This window comes from Filicampus tigris, chromosome 19, assembly GCF_054856515.1.
Source record: "Filicampus tigris isolate MCC_2025a chromosome 19, RoL_Ftig_1.0, whole genome shotgun sequence".
Lineage (NCBI taxonomy): Eukaryota > Metazoa > Chordata > Actinopteri > Syngnathiformes > Syngnathidae > Filicampus > Filicampus tigris.
The window spans coordinates 14,606,835-14,626,960 of NC_141235.1; the positions used below are offsets into that span (position 1 = coordinate 14,606,835).

At 39.1% G+C, this 20,126-nt stretch overlaps 1 protein-coding gene across 2 annotated transcripts in view; it reads left to right on the forward strand.

The window, feature by feature from the left end:
• Positions 1-4,002: 4,002 nt before the first annotated feature.
• mbtd1 (mbt domain containing 1) overlaps positions 4,003-20,126 on the forward strand; it is a 142,931-nt gene continuing 126,807 nt past the window's right edge. The window contains exons 1-2 of one of the 2 annotated variants that reach the window (XM_086015947.1): positions 4,003-4,151; positions 11,939-12,143. In XM_086015947.1, coding sequence (XP_085872073.1) covers positions 4,131-4,151; positions 11,939-12,143 — 226 coding nt within the window. In that variant the 5' untranslated portion in view covers positions 4,003-4,130. The remainder of the gene's footprint in view (positions 4,152-11,938; positions 12,144-20,126) is intronic. The other variant, XM_086015948.1, reaches the window with a different exon arrangement.

Sequence of the window (20,126 nt, forward strand, 5' to 3'; positions counted from 1 at the left end):
TGAATGAGATGAATGTTGTGAATTTCAAATTGGAATGATGTAAATGTGAATCGTTGAATATGGCAATAAGAATGAATGGTGGAATTTTGTGGGTTTTTTTTACGGGTGAACAAGTTGAATATGTGGAAAGGAGGTGTGGGTGTGTGTTGAATGACTGAATGTTGTGAATTTGAAATTGGATTGGTTTAAATGTTAGAGGTTGAATGTGTCAATGGAAATGAATGGTGAATAGTTGAATTTTTGTGGGTTTTCTTAGGGTGAATAAGTTTAATTTGGGGGAAGTAGGAATTGTGGGTGTGTTGAAAAGCTTTATCAATGTGAGTTGAATGAGTTGAATCTTGTGAATTTGAAATTGGAATGGTGTAAAAGTGAAATGTTGAATGTGCCATTGGACTTGAATGGGTTTTTTTGGGGTGAAAAACGTGAAATTGTGAAAAAATTTTAAATTTGTGAAACAAGAAAAAATACTACCCAAGAAGGCATTAATATTCTGAATGTTTTGAAACTCGAATGAAGTGAATCGGGTGAAAAATGTGGAAAGAGATGCACGCCAAAAAAGTGGGAGGGATAAGGCGTAATAATAATAATAAGGCCTTCGCCTTCACACAATGATAAAGAATAGGAATAACATATGTGTGAAGGCTTTCGCCTTGACACAATAATAAAGAATAGGAATAACATATGCGTGAAGGCCTTCGCCTTCACACGATAAGTTTAAAGTGTAGGAATAACATATATGTGAAGGAATAACATATGCGTGAAGGCCTTCGCCTTTACACAACAAAGAATAGGAATAACATGTGTGTGAAGGCCTTCACCCTCACACAATAAGTTTAAAGTGTAGAAAAACATATGTGTAAAGGCCATCGCCTTCACACAATGATATAAATGTGAACTGTTGAATATGGCAATGGGAATGAATGGTGGAATTTTGTGTTTTTTTACAGGTGAGTAAGTTGAATTTTTGGGAAATAGGAATTGTGAATGTGTTGAATAGCTTTACCATTGTGAGTTGAATGAGTCAATCTTGTGAATTTTAAATTGGAATGGTCGAAATGGGAAATGTTGAATATGCCATTGGAAATGAATGTTTTTTTTTGGGCTGAAAAACAGGGAATTTTGGGGAAACCGTAAGGGAAGCCTTCGTCTTCACACAATCATAGTAAAGAAGAATGGTGTGGAATAACATATGTTTGAAGGCCTTCGCCTTCACACAATAATTTCTACAAAAACAATAGGGACCTCGCAGCAGTCGCTGCTCGGGTCCTAATAATAATAATTTCTACAAAAACAATAGGGACCGCGCAGCGGTCGCTGCTCAGGCCCTAATAATAATTTCTACAAAAACAATAGGTACCTCGCAGCGGTCGCTGCTCGGGTAAATGGATCTACATCAGGGGAATCCAAACTTTTTGCAAAAAGGGCCAGATTTGGTGAGGTGAAAATAGCCTCCTCTATGGTAGCATCCTCCATTGAACTTTATGTGACATGTGACATCTTCCAAACTGCTTATCCTGCACAGGTGGACTACACCCTGAACTGGTCGCCAGCCAGTCGCAGGGCACACACACAGACACCGTCACTGAGCGGGAACCGATCCCACACTGCTCACACACAACTCAGGCATGTGTACCACTACACCATCAGTGACCCCACTTATTTGCCAATCTATTGAACTGTTAAGTGGGAGCCTGCTGCTGCTTTGACTTAAAAGTTTTACTTGAAAGTTTTGCTTCCCTTATCCAGAATTCAGTGTCACATTGTTGCAAAAATTACAATCCGTGTGGATTAAAATGCTTCTGAGTCCTTGTGCAAACCGAAATAAAGTTGCCATGACAATAAATTAATGTTTTTTTTCTTTGGCGTCGACTTTATCTTTTTCTTCTTCATTGTATTTGTCATCTTCTTCTTCGTCTTTTTCTTCATCATCTTTTTCTTCTTTGTCTTTTATCGGATGGCAAACAACTTTGGGTGCATTACTGCTACCTTCTGTGTGGCATTTTAAATTACTGTTTCACAAACCTCCCAACACAAATCTTTCCAAAACTAAAAAATAAAAATGTAAAACTTAACTCACAAGAACTGTAAAACTGTCTCTGTATTCAAAGCTACATTATTACCTTGTAGCTCATTAATTAGTTGTTGTCCTACAGCCTGATTAATCCATGATTCTCTCTTTGGTGCATACCCCCACCTACTGCACATATTCAATCAATGCAGTCTACTCATGTAAGCCAGCTGCCTACACACACAACAAACACACGCGAGACAGGCGGGTCGCGTTTTCGTCTCTCATCAGCAAAACGGGCATCCGTCAGTGATGGACTCTGAGGTTCGTCGGGTCTTGACCAGGTTAATGATGAGGGATGAAACTCCTCTTCCGTCTGTGCCCAAGTCCGTCTTTCTTTTTTTTAAGTTTCCCGTCTATCGTCTACCGTCGAAGAAAACGGGTGTCCGTCAGTGACGGACAGACGGACCGGTCCATCAGTCAGACGGAATGCCCACCTCTGGCAGATGATGCCCAACGGCAAATAGGAGTGGAAGCTGGAAAAACACAGATGCCCTGATTGTCCCGCGGTCCCTATGTTTGCTTCTCTCCGAACCATCCCTCCCCAACCCCAGTTTATGTCTCTTTGTTTTCTTCCGCTGATAATCATGGTCGGTTGTTTAGTCTACAATTTTTTGTTTTCTTTTCTTGCTGCTCACTCTCGGTATGTTATTGTTAAATTGAATTTCCATACTGTGTTTATTTGAAGTCAAATTTTTTGGGTTCCAGTAAAGTAAATAAAGGTAAATAAAGGAATTTATGTACACCATAAGCAATCAGTGAGCCTTGATTGGGTCACTGTGACATCATTCTGCAGATCCTTCACGAGACTGATGTGTGACATGTCAAGGACTTTTTAGTGACATAGGCACTGTCCACTTATATACCTCCTGAGAAGACCTGTTAAATTTTAAGTATTAATCAGTCCTACAGATATACAGATATATATATACTATACATGTACGTCTATACAGGGATACATACATGTAAACACTAACTCGGTGTATTGAGACCATTTCTATTTTTTTTCTCTTTTTCTCTTGTTTACACACCCCCTTTCTCTCCTGATTTGTATGTACGAGCACGTTTGGTCACCCATCCATCCATCCATTATCTGTACCGCTTCTCCTCACAAGGGTCGCGGGGCGTGCTGGAGCCTATCCCAGCTGTCTTTGGGCAGTAGGCGGGGGACACCCTGAACTGGTTGCCAGCCAATCGCAGGGCACACAGAGACAAACATCCGCACTCACAATCACACCTAGGGGCAATTTAGAGTATCCAATCAACTTACCATGCATGTTTTTGGATTGTGGGAGGAAACCGGAGTGCCCGGAGAAAACCCACGCAGGCACGGGGAGAACATGCAAACTCCACACAGGGAGGCCGGAGCCGGGATCGAACCCACGACCTCTGAACTGTGAGGCCGTGCCGCCGCGTTTGGTCACTATAATTTTAAATTATGGTAGGCATAAGGATTATGAAGGAGATAAACAGTGGATTACTAAAAATTCAAAATCTTTTTGTGAATCATGGTTCGATAAATGAGTAACTTCGATATTGAACAGGTAATAAAGAGTAATCGCAAGACGTTGGTTGTACTAGGAGAAAGTGCCCTGATGTACTGCATTATGTGGTGTAGGAAAGAAATGGTGATTTTTGGGCATGGCATCCTACTCTAGTAGTAAGTAATTCCTTGTGAACAGCAGGAGAAACTGTGTTGTTCAAGCATATTGTTCTGTCTTGGATTATGTGTCATAATACCCGGCGATAGCCGGATCTTGTGCATTTTTGATTGGCTGTAATATTTCGGCATTAAATTATTTTTGTTGATTTTATTTTAAATAAAATAGTTCGTTCAACACACAAATTTATCATTATTTTAACAACGTTTCAGTTTGACCAATCACACGAAAGTAGGTTAAAGTTACGCATGCGCAGAAGCCACCGTAATTTGTTGATATCCTGTTTGGTTTCTAGTCTTCGCTGAGGCTTTGCGCTTTCGAATCTCAAATTATCAAGCACCGTTGGCTTCATTTAAGAGTGGATGCGCTAGTTAAGACAAGGTCATCTATATGAGGGGCTAATGGAAGACACACGGGATTTGGTAAGTGCAAGAAAGCATTTCGGGCTGTAAGCCTACTAGCTAATTCCTTGGGTTACTTTTGAGGATCCTTTGTTGTTTTATATACTGAAGCTAGCTTACTGGCTCTGCTGTATATCAGATATTTAAATTATTTTTTAACATTGCGAGAGATGTATAATACAACCGCACAACCCCTGAAACTTTGGTGCAGATGTTTTTGTTTAATGAAAATTATGGTGAGAAACAATTATTTCAGAAGATTTCCGCTAGCAGGCTATGCTAATGCTACTTAGCGTTGTTTTGTCGTTTGGCGTTTATTTTGCATTTATTTATTTATTTATTTTTGTTCTTGTGGACGTTGAGATAACAGTTACTTACCAGACACAGTGTAGTATTTCTTTGAGACTTTATGAAAATATTTGAGCAATTTAAGCACTGGTGTCACCTGTGTTGCAAAAAGCAGGAAGCGAAGATGTTTAATGTTAAGCTAAGACGAGGACACTTTGTGTTCAGCAACTGCGATTTAGTAAAACACAAGTCAATATTTTACTTTACGCGGGGTTATTTTGCAGTGACCGGCAACTGACCGGAGCTAGATTCCAAGTAATATTTGTCATCGTTGTTGAGAAAATGGTTTTGCTCATACTGCTCAAATAGTTTTAACTTCTACAACAGAATATCAATGTATAGCAAATGGACTCTGTGCATGCAGCGTTCGATGCCATAAGGCACTGGAACCTCCGGTGCGGGGGAGACTTTAGCGGAGCTCACCGCTGATGTGAGCAAACCCTAACCGTGAGTCCCTAACCCACTCAAAAACATCAGGGGTCGCTCCCTTTTTTTTTTTTTTTTTTTTTTTTTTTTTTTAAAACATTTACTCTACCGAATTTTCACTCTATCTATGAGATCTCCCAGAGTCACCATTTTGATAGCTTGACCTCTGACAGTGACGTCATCAACTAAAATGATTATTATTTGTTGTTTGAGTAGCTAGTAAAGGTATTCTGTATTGTATCTAGACTTTTAATGTAATGTAGTTCCTCTCCCGGGACCACCAGAGTCCACACAGTAATGTTCTTCCCCCTGTGAGGCAGATGGGTGAGGGTTAGGTGGTGGAGCTTAAGACAGAGCCTGTTGTCCTCGCCAAAGATGTCACGACTCTATTACATCTAACCGTCAATATTTTTTACCTTGAACTGTGTCGCAGCTTCCAGTGTAGCGGGAAACATGGCTCCTCTCCGCTTGCGGGTAGGCAGCTTTTCCCCAGACCCAGTGTCTCAATCATCCTTAGTCTTGCCTCGTCAATATTTTGAAACAGATGTAATGCCGCCTTTATTGTATAACTGTTTTTTATTGTCCATGGTGACTTTTCTTGAAAATCAATGGCACTATTGAAAAGTGGTTGCTATGGAAACCCACCATTGGAATGATGACTCATAAATATTTTTGTTTTTCACTCAAAGTGTTAGTATAGGATAGGGCTGAATGAGTTCAAGAAAAAAAGAATTTTTTTCTGACAGATATTTCGATTTAATTTGCGATTTTCTTGAAATCAAGCTTCAACGCAATATTCATGATGCACAGTAATATTTACAAATATAACACAAAATGACATCATACCATCAACCATCACTTTAATAACGCAAGAAATACTAAAGAGGTTTTGTGCGGGAAGCAGTCCTTTTTCACGGTTTTTTAAATGGTTCAAGTAAGGCAAGACCTACTGTGCTACTTGCCAGTGTCACTGGCGTGTTGGTAGTAGGGTTGGACAGTTTACCGGTACCAGTATAGTATCACAATACTGGAGTTTTTAAAATGGTACAATACCAGCATTTAAAAACAAATGATACTTTTATTTCATTTTATTGAATTGGTAAATTGGAGCCTGTCTCTTTAAGACGGCGGGCCAGCGAGTGTGACGTAGTTGCCCAAGCACCTCCGCCTTCTTACATGCTGACAGAGAAAGTAAAGTCAGACAAAGCAGGTGGAAGACAACAAGGAACAGAGATGCCAGCTGAAGAAAAGTCCGTACTCGTTGATAAAACGCGGACCCGAAGTACGGCGTGGAAGTACTTCGGCTTCAAACCGAATGACAAAGGCGAGCCACTGAACATAAAAACACCACCGTGCAAGCGGTGCTACAAAGTCTGCCTCGATCGCCAAGGGAGGCAAACGTCAAATTTATACAAACATTTGAAGGACAACCATGCGGATTGGTTCCGCGACTTCTGTCAAGAACGACAGGTGATAATGTCGTTCACCAGTTCACTTCACTGTAATGTCAATGAAATTAGTATAAAGCTTCTACCAGCCCAGTCGTAAACTTTCAGTCACTGACATACAGAGCTAAAAACTTGTCCAGGGGGTAAAATTAAGCTATTCTATTCGCCAAATGCAAATGAGTTTTGTATTTGTTTCGTCATTTATGAAGATGAAAAAATAATATATAATTATAAAAAAATAAAATAAAGTCGGTCATATCTTTTTTGTGTAGAAGCTTTTAATAAAATATTGTTAAGAGTAGAGACGCGATGTGATTGCTTTGATTGAAAATCAATTTAGACAGACCAACATTTGGACAATTAATTCTAAAAAATGAAAATTTTATATTACTTTTTATATTACAATTTGATATAGTTTTTTTCTGATAAAACCCCTGAACATTTCCATGGTTAATAAATAAATAAAATATATTTTGTAATAAATTGTAATTACATTCTTAAAATATTTAACTAACCAAGTAAGGCATAAAGGCAGTGCATTATATAAATTTAATAATATATTGAAACACGTTTTTGTAAAACATTTTTATTAGCCCACAATATGTAATCCTATGCTAGATGATATTATGAGCCTCAATTTATTTTTCTAGTCATGTCCATTAAATGTATAGTTTGAATGAATGAATGAATGAATAGTTTATTTTCGGTTGTACGCATAATACAGAAAAGAAAAATACACAAATCATTTCAAATATCAATTGACAACCAAAAAAAGGAATAGGCTGAAGCACCAGGCTTATTATTGCCTATACTATACTGTCCCATGAATCACCTAGAATTTCAATAGAAGAAAATAAATAAATACTATACACTCAAATTTTAATCTCTAATCTTACATTTTATTAATGGCCCTATACACATCAATTATTTTACATTTTAATTTTTTCTTACACGAAAAGGGATTTCCAATGTCTTCAGATACACAATATCCATGAATTTTAAAATAACAGATCCTATGAATAATTTATTCATTGATTCTCTCTAGCCAACCTTGTTAATTATTCTAATAGTCTTTTTTTGTAATTTAATAATAGCATCCATATTTGTTTTATGTACATTGCCCCAAATTTCAGCACAATATGTCAGGCAAGTCAACACAAGAGAAGAATTCAATACATGAAGCGCTTTCTTGTTTAACAAATCTTTTACTTTGTAGAGAACAGCCACTGATTTAGCCTGTTTACGTTTAGTGTGTGTATTTGTGGCTTCCAACACAGTTTATGATCAATAATTACTCCCAAAAACTTTATTTCAGTGACTCTCTCAATTTCAATACCATTTAAATTTATTTTTATGCCATAGTTAAGGTGCACACCACCAAACACCATACATTTTGTTTTATTTTCATTTAATGATAACTTACAATCAAACCATTTTTTTTAACGCAATCAATTCCTTTTCTACAGTTTGTATTAATTGCTCCATTTTATTCCCTGAGCAAAATAAATTTGTATCATCACCAAAAATGACAAATTTTAATATATTTGAGACAGTGGTAATATCATTTAAGTAAATTAAAAACAATTTAGGTCCTAATACTGATCCCTGTGATTCAGTATTATTGATTTTTACATATTGAAACCTATTACTTAAATAACTGCATAACCATTTAAATGCTACACCTCAGAGCTGGTCACTTGACCCTTTTTTGCCGGTCCGGCCGCGACCCTCCACCCTTGACTTGGGTACCCTTCCGGCCGCAACCCCCCACCCTTATTCATAAAAATTATCACTCCCCCCACCCTGTTCACTATACACAGCTGGTTTGGTACGGCGTATTTCTAGAAGTAGAAGACGCCAGAAGAAGTGCATGAACTCCACCTTGATGTGGCAGCGTCATACTTGAATGCTGCGTGCAGCTTAATATACTCCCGGACAGAAGTTGTTTTGAGTTAAGTTCCAAAGAGACAGCGACAACAATGGATATCGTACCTGCTACAACCATAAAGTGACCGAGATGACTCGACTATGCATTTAATTTATTGCCAAACTAGTTTGCTTTTGGTAGGCGGCACGGTGGTCGACTGGTTAGCACGTCCGCCTCACAGTTCAGAGGTCGTGGGTTCGATCCCGTCTCCGGCCTCCCTGTGTGGAGTTTGCATGTTCTCCCCGTGCCTGCGTGGGTTTTCTCCGGGCACTCCGGTTTCCTCCCACATTCCAAAAACATGCATGGTAAGTTGATTGGATACTCTAAATTGCCCCTAGGTGTGATTGTGAGTGTGGATGTTTGTCTCTGTGTGCCCTGCGATTGGCTGGCAACCAGTTCAGGGTGTCCCCCGCCTACTGCCCAAAGACAGCTGGGATAGGCTCCAGCACGCCCCGCGACCCTTGTGAGGAGAAGCGGTACAGATAATGGATGGATGGATAGTTTGCTTTTGCAGCAGCAACGAGCTGCGTGCTGCATTCTCTCTCTCCTTTCCGTGTGGGAAACTGTATGTCATCGCAACATGTGACATAATGGACCGATCAGAGCAGCAACAATTCCTGATGGGTACGTGGCATGTGTTGCAGACCTGTCGCCAACAGCACAATGCGTCGGTCACGTGAATCAATGTTGCACCAACGTGGGAGTAGAAAGAAGCCTAAAAAGAACCCTTTCACTGATTAGGCTGAGATGAAATTTGGCCGCCACGCGACCACGTCAAACGCATGAGGGCCGATTAATGGGTCGGACTAAAATCCACTTCCGGCCATGCTTAGTCCAGCAATTTTTAAAAATTTGTCACCTGCGGCCCCCTCTCCCCAAAAATGGGCATCCGGCCAGGCCGGAGTTTCTGACCGGTCCGGCCCAGGGACGGACTGCCCAGCTCTGCTACACCTCTTATGCCATATTGTTCACATTTCTGCAAAAGTAATGAGTGATCAATAGTATCAATTGCTTTGCATAAATCAATAAATACACTGACAGCTTATTGATTTTTATCAATTGCAGTAGCTATATTTTCTGCCATCACTGCTAGAGATGTTGATGGCTTGTTTCTGAAGCCATACTGGTGGTCATTCAGTAACAAATATTTTTCAACAAAGGCATCTAGTCTTTCTACAAAATGTTTTTCAAGTATTTTAGAAAACTGAGGTAACAAAGAAACAGGTCTGTAATTTGACACAATATGCTTATCGCCATTTTTATAAATTGGAATCACTTTTGCTATTTTCATTTTATCAAGAAAAATACCTGAAAAATTGTTACAGATATAGGTAAAATGTAGAACCGTGAATGCTTCCTTAAATATGTGTCTATACAGACATTTTTATAAACAAGCACATGAAATCTCTACAGTTTTTGTTTTCATGCCATGTCTGATGTGTGTGCACAATCTTCACGAGTTTTTGCACAGGTTTAGACACTCAAAAACTGCATCATTTTCTTCATAATCATTGCATCGCCGTGGCAACAGTGTGCGATGAAATTGAAAGCTTTCAATAAATTTTCATCATAAACATATTTAGATTAAACAGTCTGATGAATTCTCTAGGAGTAGTAAGTTCAAATATGACCTCTATAAAAGGCAAAATTTTACACCCTAACAGCACTCTACAGCTCCTTCAGTGACACTGTTACACCCTCGCTGTGCAAAGGAGAGATTCCGCCGCTCCTTCTTGCCTGCTGCTGGCAGACTCTTTAACAAGAACATTGTGTAGTCCCTACAAACTGGCGGACATTAGTGTAATTGTGCAGTCCTGCACCTCAGTTTATATTGAGCAAAACTCAACATTCCCCACTACTGTTAGTCTAGTTTTCTGTTTATGCAATGCTGTTCCTTATATTTCACTGCAGCACTTTCACTTCGAGTATTTTTCCTCTGTACTATGTACAGGCTAAAATGAGTGTTTCTTTATACTTTATATGTAGATGTATGTTGGTGTGTGTATACATGTGTAGATACACAAAGTTACTGCGAATATTTACATAGGTTTGATTCTGAATGTTTGCCGTTAATGTTATACATTAATGACTACATTATGCCGCCGTCTCTGTGTGACCTATACCTTTGCTGCTGTAACACTGAAAATTTCCCCACTGTGCGATCAATAAAGGCCTTCTTATCTTCTTATCTTTGTAGGTCTTAGGCTGTTACATATACCACCAAATCTTCACAGATGTAGGTGAAACGTACAACCCAGAATCCTTCGTTAAAAAGGAATGAAGACAAAAGACTTTTTGTACGTCTGGGGGTGCTACACGTGCGTCCCAGTTTTCGTAGCCCTAGGTCAAATTTACTGGGGCATGGCTTTGATGAACCATGGGCTAAAAACATTTCTTCTAATTTTTGAAATGACTCAAGGGTCTAGTGCACCTGCTCTTTTTATTTTTTCGTTTAAAATATGTTTAATATTTTGCTGCTGTTTACATTGAAGTGTGAAATACAATGTTAAATAATCTATAATATTACAGAGCTAATACCGCTGTGATCCCTTTTGATTACAGCAATCATCATTCACAGATGAACCCCCTTAATCTGGATTAAATGATATTATATGAATACAATGATGTCATGGTGAGTTAACCAAATTATTCCCAAACAAATCTATTCAAGTCATCTGGTAAAAAATCTATTTTTAACATCGCAATATATATCGCAACTCCCCCAAAAATCGCTATGTCATTTTTTTCCATCATCGTGCATTCCTAGTAGCAATGGTGAGTGTGGTGAGTACGCGAAATCACATTTTGGTTCAGTTTGTTTTTTTTGGAAACTCCGGTCCGGTATGTTTTGGGTACAAAAAAAACTTTTTTTAAAATGTTTATTTTGAAAAGATGTCAAGTAATTGGTACATTTTTTTTTAGAAAAAATAAATTAAAGTGAACCATTCGGGTGATATTCTAAGAAATTACAACAGAATAAAAAATACACTAACAATAAAGATCTCTTAATTTTGTAAATTATTAAGACACATTGAAATCTTTAAACACTCAGCAGCAACAGCCTATGACACACCGAAGTATTCAAGTTAAAGACAAGTTGTCATTACAGTACATGTATACAGTTTTTGTGATTAAAAAAATACATACAATAACAGTTACAATTATTGCTAACTATATTGCAACACTTTTTATAATGGACAAAATACAGTAACTTTAAAAAGTCTTTATGAAATTGTATACACTTTTTAGGCATTGAAATCTTTAAATGTTCAACAGCATATTGTCACGAATTGGGTTATCTATGTTGTGGTCGGATTTGTGTGTTGCTGAGTTGTGATGTTTCCGAGGTTCATGAATGCATCGTACAGTAAGCGAGTGGAGTAGTGAAGAGCAACAGTCAATAGCATCCGTGCGTAAGCTCGCGCTAATAATAAAAACTGATCAGAAATGGTATGCAAGGTGGACCAAACGTAACATGCCATACCAAAACGTATTAATACACCCACATGTACCGTTACACCCTTATTAACCCCGCTATATTTTAACATAAATGGGTCAAGTTGATCTGCAGTTGAAAATTTGAACACATTTCTGGTGCTTTATGGTCTTTGACTATGATAACTGATTTTGTTTTTGTTGTTTGTTTTTTTTAATTGAAGGCTGAGCGCACCCCACGTTCAGAACGTAAGCGGAGGGATTCATTTGGGATGTTTGATGGCTATGACAGTTGTAGTGAAGAGTCAACCAGCAGCTCCAGCTCAGAGGACAGCGAGGATGAGGTGGTATCTTCTCTCCCTGCCAGTCTTCCGATCATTAAGAACAACGGCCAGGTCTATACTTACCCTGATGGAAAGGCTGGAATGGGTTTGTACATAATGTTGTATAATTAATTTTATGTTCTTAGTATATTATCTAGGGATGCACAATAATCGACTCAGTTATTGTGTCGATACTAGGAGTTAAGGTGTCATGAATAAATCCGATGACGTTAAAAAAAGACCAAATTAAATAATAAATGTAATTAAAAAATCCACGAAAGAAGATTCAATAAATCAGTATTGTGTCTTCTCGTAAACTCTCCTCAGAGCTCGTTCGTCGCTTATAACAAACCTGGGTGTTTCCTGGTTCAAATTGAGGCAGAGGTGGTACCATCCATCTGACTCACTTTATTTTACAGGGAACATACTTTATGTTAAGAGTTGCAATAAGAATGACTATTATCATGTTAAAGCATTCATTTATTAAAACTACAGCCACAATTTTTAAAGGGGTGCTGCAATTAGCCACATTATACATATAGGCGCACATAAACTTCCCCATTCTGCCCCCTCACTCCCCAGCTCTCTTACATATTTGACAAACTCACCTTTGTATGGCTTTTTAGCTCATGCAGTGTTGAAAAGGGTAAGGGTTAAATTCCAGGGAAGCTGAAATAAATGCTTTATAAATTTGGGGAACAACGGGACTTTCCGGGTCAAAAGTAATGGCTGCTTTGTCAGAGCGCTCCCGATGAAAATTATAAAAGTGATTTTAATCTATAGCGACAGGACAAAGCAGAGTTGTAAGGGGGCACCAATGATGTTAAAAAAAAACAGGAGGGATAAAGTTAACTACAGAACAAGTTGAAGATCACGGAATGTCTACGGAACTGTGGAGCATGAGGTGGTGGATATGGCGAGACGTGGGTTCCCGGTGAAATTGCTGAAGCCACCGGCAATGCTTAGCGAGAAACTGCGGAGGTGCGTGTCGTGGCAACAGACTGGGGGGAGGCATCAACGTCTGAATCGATAGGTGATGCGATTCAAGGAGAAGCTGCAACTATACAGATGGGATGAGAACTAGAATATTTTGTTTTTGGTTTGGACGAAATAAGACACAAATGGGGCGGCACGGTGGTTGACTGGTTAGCACGTCCGCCTCACAGTTCACAGGTCGCCTCACAGTTCTCCCCGTGCCTGCGTGGGTTTTCTCCGGGTACTCCGATTCCTCCCACATTCCAAAAACATGCCTGGTAAGTTGATTGGACTCTCTAAATTGCCCCAAGGTGTGATTGTGAGTGTGGATGTTTGTCTCTGTGTGCCCTGTGATTGGCTGGCAACCAATTCAGTGTGTCCCCTGCCTACTGCCCGAAGACACCTGGGATAGGCTCCAACACGCCCCGCGACTCTTGTGAGGATAAGCGGTATCGATAATAGATGGATGGATGGAAGACACAAATGATGTCGGGTCCCAGTGCGAGATCGACAAATGAGTGGGTGGATTCATCATCGCCGCATCAACGCAGCATATCAAATGCAAATAAAATGTTTGTTAAAGTTTGTCTCAAAACAGCTTCCCTTAAACTTAAGAATCCCGTGTTGCATTTTATCCAAAGGTCCTTAATGTCGAAATTGAAAGTTAACTTGCCATGATTACTTTCAGTGACAGAGCTTCTGCTGCTGCTGCTTCTTCTTCTTCTTCTTCGTCGTGTTAAAAAAAGAGAAGATGATGACGACAACGAAGAAGAAGCAGGAACAACAGCAGAAGTATTAACACTCTTTTGCTTTGCACATCAACAACAAGGGTTTAAGTGCATTCATCCACTAGGATTGTACATTTGGCTAAAATGCAGTTAAGGTAAACCAATTTTAGGATAAAAATTTCAACTTTAATCACTGGGTGATATTTGAAACGAAAGACTCACAGCGTCACCGTGGACTAAATGCGTCTTCTTTTAGCACCTTCCAGAGGTGACACACGTTTTTCAAATCACCGTAACTCTTGAACCATTTAAGCTAGCAACGTAATTCAAACGAATTCTGAAAGCAAAGAAGTGGAGCTTTCTGTCGATTCCAAGGGGGTGGGGGCGAGGGAAAAAAATGGGCTTCCGATTATGCTTAGTCCAACTAATTTTTTTAAAGTTGCCCGTCTATCGTTTTATCGCTGCCAAAATGGTTGGATAGGCGGACTGGTCCAACACCTAGGCGGTATGCCCAGCTCTGGTGTTACAATCGAATGCAGAGTGAACAAGTGAAAGTTGTTTCTTTTATTGGGAATGGAATTCTGAATGTGAACAAAGCTAGAGCAAGATATTATCTAAACTAAAGAAAGAAAGAGCCCAGATTGCCTTACTCCAAGAGGCACATATGGGCCATATGGATCATCTCAGGCTAAGAAAAAAGTGTTTCAAGTTCGTGATCTCTTCGTCGGATAAATATAAATACAAGGGAGAGGTGGCAACACTTATTTAAGGGTCACTCAGCTATGAAGATACATCTAAAATTAGCGATGAAGAAGATAGATTCCGTATTTTCCGGATTATACGTTGCACCAGCCGTAAAATCCATAATAAAGGAGGAAAAAAAAAACATGTCGCACTGGAGTATAAGTCCTTCCTCTCTTGGAATCCAAGTTGTCTCTGTCGCGTAACGCAAATAAATGTGTCCATATAAATCAAATTAATAAAATTGTGCGCTTGGTACACATAATTTCCACCGAGCTACGATGGTAACATTTAGCTAACATCCACACATGTAGCGTTACAAGAAAGTTACGGTAAGATAATTTTAAACTCACCAAAACGGTCGTAGATCGATTAAATAAGTTTTTTATTTATCGCCGACCATGTAGAATGTTTCCAAGTCTCCAAAAGTATTTTTGTATTCGGTCGTAATTATCCATCTGTTGTCTTCTCCGCTCCGTACGTGTGTGTAAGACCACAGGCACGGCAAGTAGATGTATTGATAGAAAGTCAAATTGCCTTTTTATCATACTATTTTAATTCCTCATTTAACAAACTATTAGGATTTAACTGTTTAAATTATTCATGCATTTTAATAGCTTTAAGGATTTATCTTTATTTTTCTTTAGGTGAAATGATATACAGTTATATCATGTATAGATATACAGATATAAGAGACTTCCTCCTTAAGACCACTTTTGTCCTGCCTAGAGGACACCAAAGATTGGATGTCACTAAGTTTCCTATATTTCAACGAAAAGAAAACAGAAGTTATGGCGGCTCGTCTCCATCCCACCCTGTTGTCCTGGGCCCCCTGGCTTCATATCTAAAGCCAACAGTCTCAAACTTGTGTTTCAAAATGGACAGTGATCTTAAATTGGACCAGCAAATCAGTGCTGTTGTAAAGTCAAGCTTCTTTCACCTTAGACAGCTGGATTACGTAAAGCCCCTCCTTTCCCATCAGCACTTAGAAACAGTCATCCATGCCTTTGTTACATCTCGGCTAGATTACTGCAATGCACTTTATTTCGGAGTCAGCCAGTCCTCCCTCAAACGTCTCCAGTTGGTCCAAAATTCTGCTGCCCACCTACTAACTGGAGCTCGGAGGATGCAGCACATAACACCAAATCTGGCCTCCCTTCACTGGCTCACAGTGCATTTTAGGGTTCAATTTAAGATTCTCTTATTTGTCATTAAATGGCCTGGCCCCGGCGTACCTCTCTGAGCTCCTCCACTCCTACGCACCTTCCCGCAGCCTCAGGTCTGCGGACCAGGCGCTGCTCGAGGTGCCGAGGACCAAGAGCAGCCTCAGAGGGGATCGAGCCTTTTCAACTGCTGGTCCTTCCCTCTGGAATGACCTCCCATTGGTTTGGTTGTTAGGCAAGCCCCCTCTCTGTCCATTTTTAAAACCCTGTTGAAGACACATTTCTTTTCTCTGGCTTTTGATCGGACCTGAAATTTTCGTCTCTTTTCCGGTATCAATTATATATAGTGTTTTATGTCAATTTATTGGCTTCATTATTTATATTTTATTTATATTTATATATTATTTATGTCAATATTTATTAATACATGTATCACAGCCTTTTATTGTTTTTGTGCTATTTATTGTATTGTTTGTAAAGTGCTTTGTTACAGCTCTAGCTATTATGAAATGCGCTGTATAAATCAAATTGTATTTTATAATTGTATGTGTGAATGTAAGCTAAATGTTACCATTGTAGGTCGGTGGAAATGATGTGTACTAAGCGCACAATTTTATTATTTTGATTTATATGGACACATTTATCAGCGTTACGCGACGGAGGCAACTTGGCATCCGGGTGGTGGAGGGGGCCGTTGTGTAATGTAACGTAAGCATACCGTTCAGCCTGTTGTTGTCTCTATTTCTATTTTTATTTTAAATTGTTCGTCATTTAAATTTCAAATGACATGTCTGTTCTTGGTGTTAGATTTTATCAAATAAATGTCCTTAAAAAATGCGACTTATACTACCATGTGACTTATATATGTTTTTTTTCTACTTTATTATGCGTTTTATGGCTGGTGCGACTTGTACTCCGGAGCGACTTATAGTCCGGAAAATATGGCACTTATTTAACACAATATTGGATTTTAACCAATATGTGTCTCAGTAAAGTAACACCAGCAGGAAAGTTGCCGGTCAAAAGAAAAATATGCCACAAAATGGAGAAGCGCTACAAAAGGCAACAACCTAAATAAGTATTTATGGGATTATTTTGTATTTACCTTTGGCTATTGCCGCTGAATCATTGCACATGGCTTCCAGTATGCGGTTGCAGAGTTCTTTGTCACCCACGCGTGTATCCCTTGACGGTGGACAAGGATTACGTCTAGTCGCTCTTACCATTTGTCAACTTTTCTATTGTTCCCACTGCGGCTATTTTGGTTCTTGAGTTTTTTGTAGTCTTGATTTGGCTTCTTCAGCTTTGCACGGACTCGTTTGGTAGTATGGTTAATATTCGGCTCAGCCAGCTTCGTCGTGATAAATTGATTAACTTTATCATTCCTCGTGATCGATTCAAAGTTTCGTTGGATGTCCTCGTCCCTATAAATGTTTAGGAGAGACTGTACATAATCATCCGTCTACCGATCCAATTTTTTCCCTCCTTCAATTCTTGCAGTATATTAGGAGTGATGACATTGAAAGTGAAATATGCTACACACACACTAACGCTAAGTTTTTTAATGGCGGTTGAAGTCGTGCGCGTCCATAATAACACACCACCAAGTTCAACCAACCAATCAGCGTTCGTCAGCGCTGAACGCCCACTCAAAAAGGTCCGGGTAGGTACCCGAAGACCCTGGTGGCTAGGTGGTACTCAGGTGGTTCCTGGTGGAGCTTTCCACCCCGGAAACCTTTTTGTGTGTGGACACAAGTGTGACACAAACTACCAGGGTAGTATCTTTTGTCACTTTTGTCACTTCAGTCGACTGAAAATGACATCACAACTGCTCAGGGCTCAGGTAACGACCAATCATGGCTCAGCTTTGGACAACGGGTCAGCTAAGTATTTACAAACACAACATTCAAAAGCATAGTAGAGAAAACAAATGTAGCTAACACAATTACAACATTTAAACAGATTAGCAGAAAACTTTAAAAACATTTAAAAATAAAGAAATAAAAGTGAGTTTCTAAAATATATAAAAGGAAAAAAATGATTTAAAATTGTTAATCAAAGGTATGGGAAAAAAAGCAAAGTTTTTAACCTGGATTTAAAAGCATTTACACTCGGGGCTGACTTCGCTTCTGTTTGCAGCTTATTCCATTTGTGTGCAGCATAACTAAATGCAGCTTCACCATGGTTACTTTGAACTCTAAACCTCCACTAATTGACCCAAGTCTGCAGATCTCAGAGCCCTACTGGGTTTATATTCAATCAACATTTCATTAATGTATTCAGGACCCAAACCATCCAGTGATTTACAGACCAGTCGCAAAATTTTAAAATCTATACTACAGTTAATTGGGAGCCAGTGGAAAGCCTTTAGGACTGGAGTAATATGTTCCGATCTCTTTTTTCTGGTAAGAACCCACGCTGCAGCGTTCTGAATGAGCTGCAGCTGTTTGATGCTCTTTTGAGGGAGACCAGTAAGAAGACCGTTACAATAATCAAGTTGACTGGCGATGAAAGCATGGATAAGTTTTTCCTGGTCTGCTTGGAGCATGCAACCCTTCAGTCTGGATATTTTTTTCAGCTGGTAAAAGGCTGTTTTATTTTATTTTTTTACATGTCTTTTTATTGGACTTTTCAATGCGTCCTGTACATACTTTCAATATAAGATAAGATAAGATAAGAATGCCTTTATTGATCCCACAGTGGGGAAATTTTCGTTGTTACAGTAGCAAAGATATAGGTCACACAGGGGCGGCGGCATAATGTGGCCATTAATGTATAACATTGACGGCAAACATTTAGAATCAAACCTATGTAGATATACGCAGTAACATGTGTATATACACATGTGTATACACACCAACCTACATCTACATAAAAAATATGAGGAACACTCATTTCGGCCTGTACATAGTACAGAGGAAAAAATACTCTAAGTGACAGTGCTGCAGTGCTGTAGTGAAATGTAAGGAACAGCATTGGATAAAAATAAAACTAGACTAACAGTAGTGGGGAATGTTGAGTATTGCACGGTATTACAGTAGTGGGGAATATTGGGTATTGCACGATATGAGCTCAGGTGCAGGACTGCACAATTGCACTAATGACCGCCAGTTTGTAGAGACTACACAATGTTCTTGTTAAAGAGTCTGACAGCAGCAGGCAAGAAGGAACGGCGGAATCTCTCCTTTGCACAGCGAGGGTGTAACAGTCTGTCACTGAAGGTGCTATGGAGTGCTGTTAGGGTGCCCTGGAGGGGGTGGTCCGGGTTGCCCAGCATTGATGACAGCTTGGCCAACATTAACAATAAGAGTACTCGCACAGCGAAGTAAACAAGAGCAGAACAAAATAAACAAACGAAAACAGCCAAACAGTTAAACAGATTGACTCAAATACTAACCCATTCCCCACCCTCCCTACAAGGAAAGAAGACCAATCAACTGTCTAGAATCTACATTCACACGACAGTCAAACAGCACTTACATTATCAAGATATAACTTAAGGGGTTGCATTATTGTCTCAAATTGTTGGGGTCTGCCATTCACAATATATCTTATCCTCTCCAGATGCAGGAACCTTTGTACTTTTCCATAACATAAGAATCTGCTTCTTTGCTATTATGAGCCCATATGAGACAAAGCATTGTTGGGGTTTGCTCAAAGTCTTAAAAGCCTCAGATATCCCACGGACAAGGAGTAGAGGATCCGGTTCAATCTCAATCCCAATGACCTGAGACATAATATCACATACATCAGTCCAAAAGTTATAAACCTTCAGACAGGTTACATAACTATGAAAATGGGTTGCAACAGAAACCCTACATTTGTCACATGTGGGAGAGGTATCAGGATAAATATTATGTAACCTGTTCTTTGTAAAATGCTGCATGTACATAATCTTAAATTGAATAAAACAATGACTTGAATTGTATGAACATGTATTAATATTCTCGAGTGCCTTGTTCCTTAAATCATTTGGGATATATTCACCAAGCTCTTTCTCCCATTTGCATTTGTGTAAATGAATCGGGGGGGGATCTTAAAGACAGAAGAACAGTATAGATACGAGTTATTAATTTTGACTCGTTCGGTTGCAATTTCAGACAATCATCTATCAATGAATTGGGATCAATCGTTAAGTCTTTCAACTGTGTACAAATATAATGTTTAATTTGCAAATAATTAAAGAAACTACTACTGCCTAACCCGAATTTCTGTTGTAGCTGAGAAAATGAAGCAAGTACCCCTTCCATGTAAAGATGTTTGTTACTTCTATCCCTAAATACGTAAATTCATCTGAAACAAATCGAAATGGGAGATCAAGCAGGAGTGACTAATCATCCATACAAACTGGCATTAAGACACTTTTTGTCCAGTTTATTCGGTAGTCTGAGAAGATTCCAAAGAGATTAATTTTATCAAGGAGTGCCGGAATAGCAATCTGTGGGTGTTTGATATAGAGAAGTATATCGTCTGCATACAGAG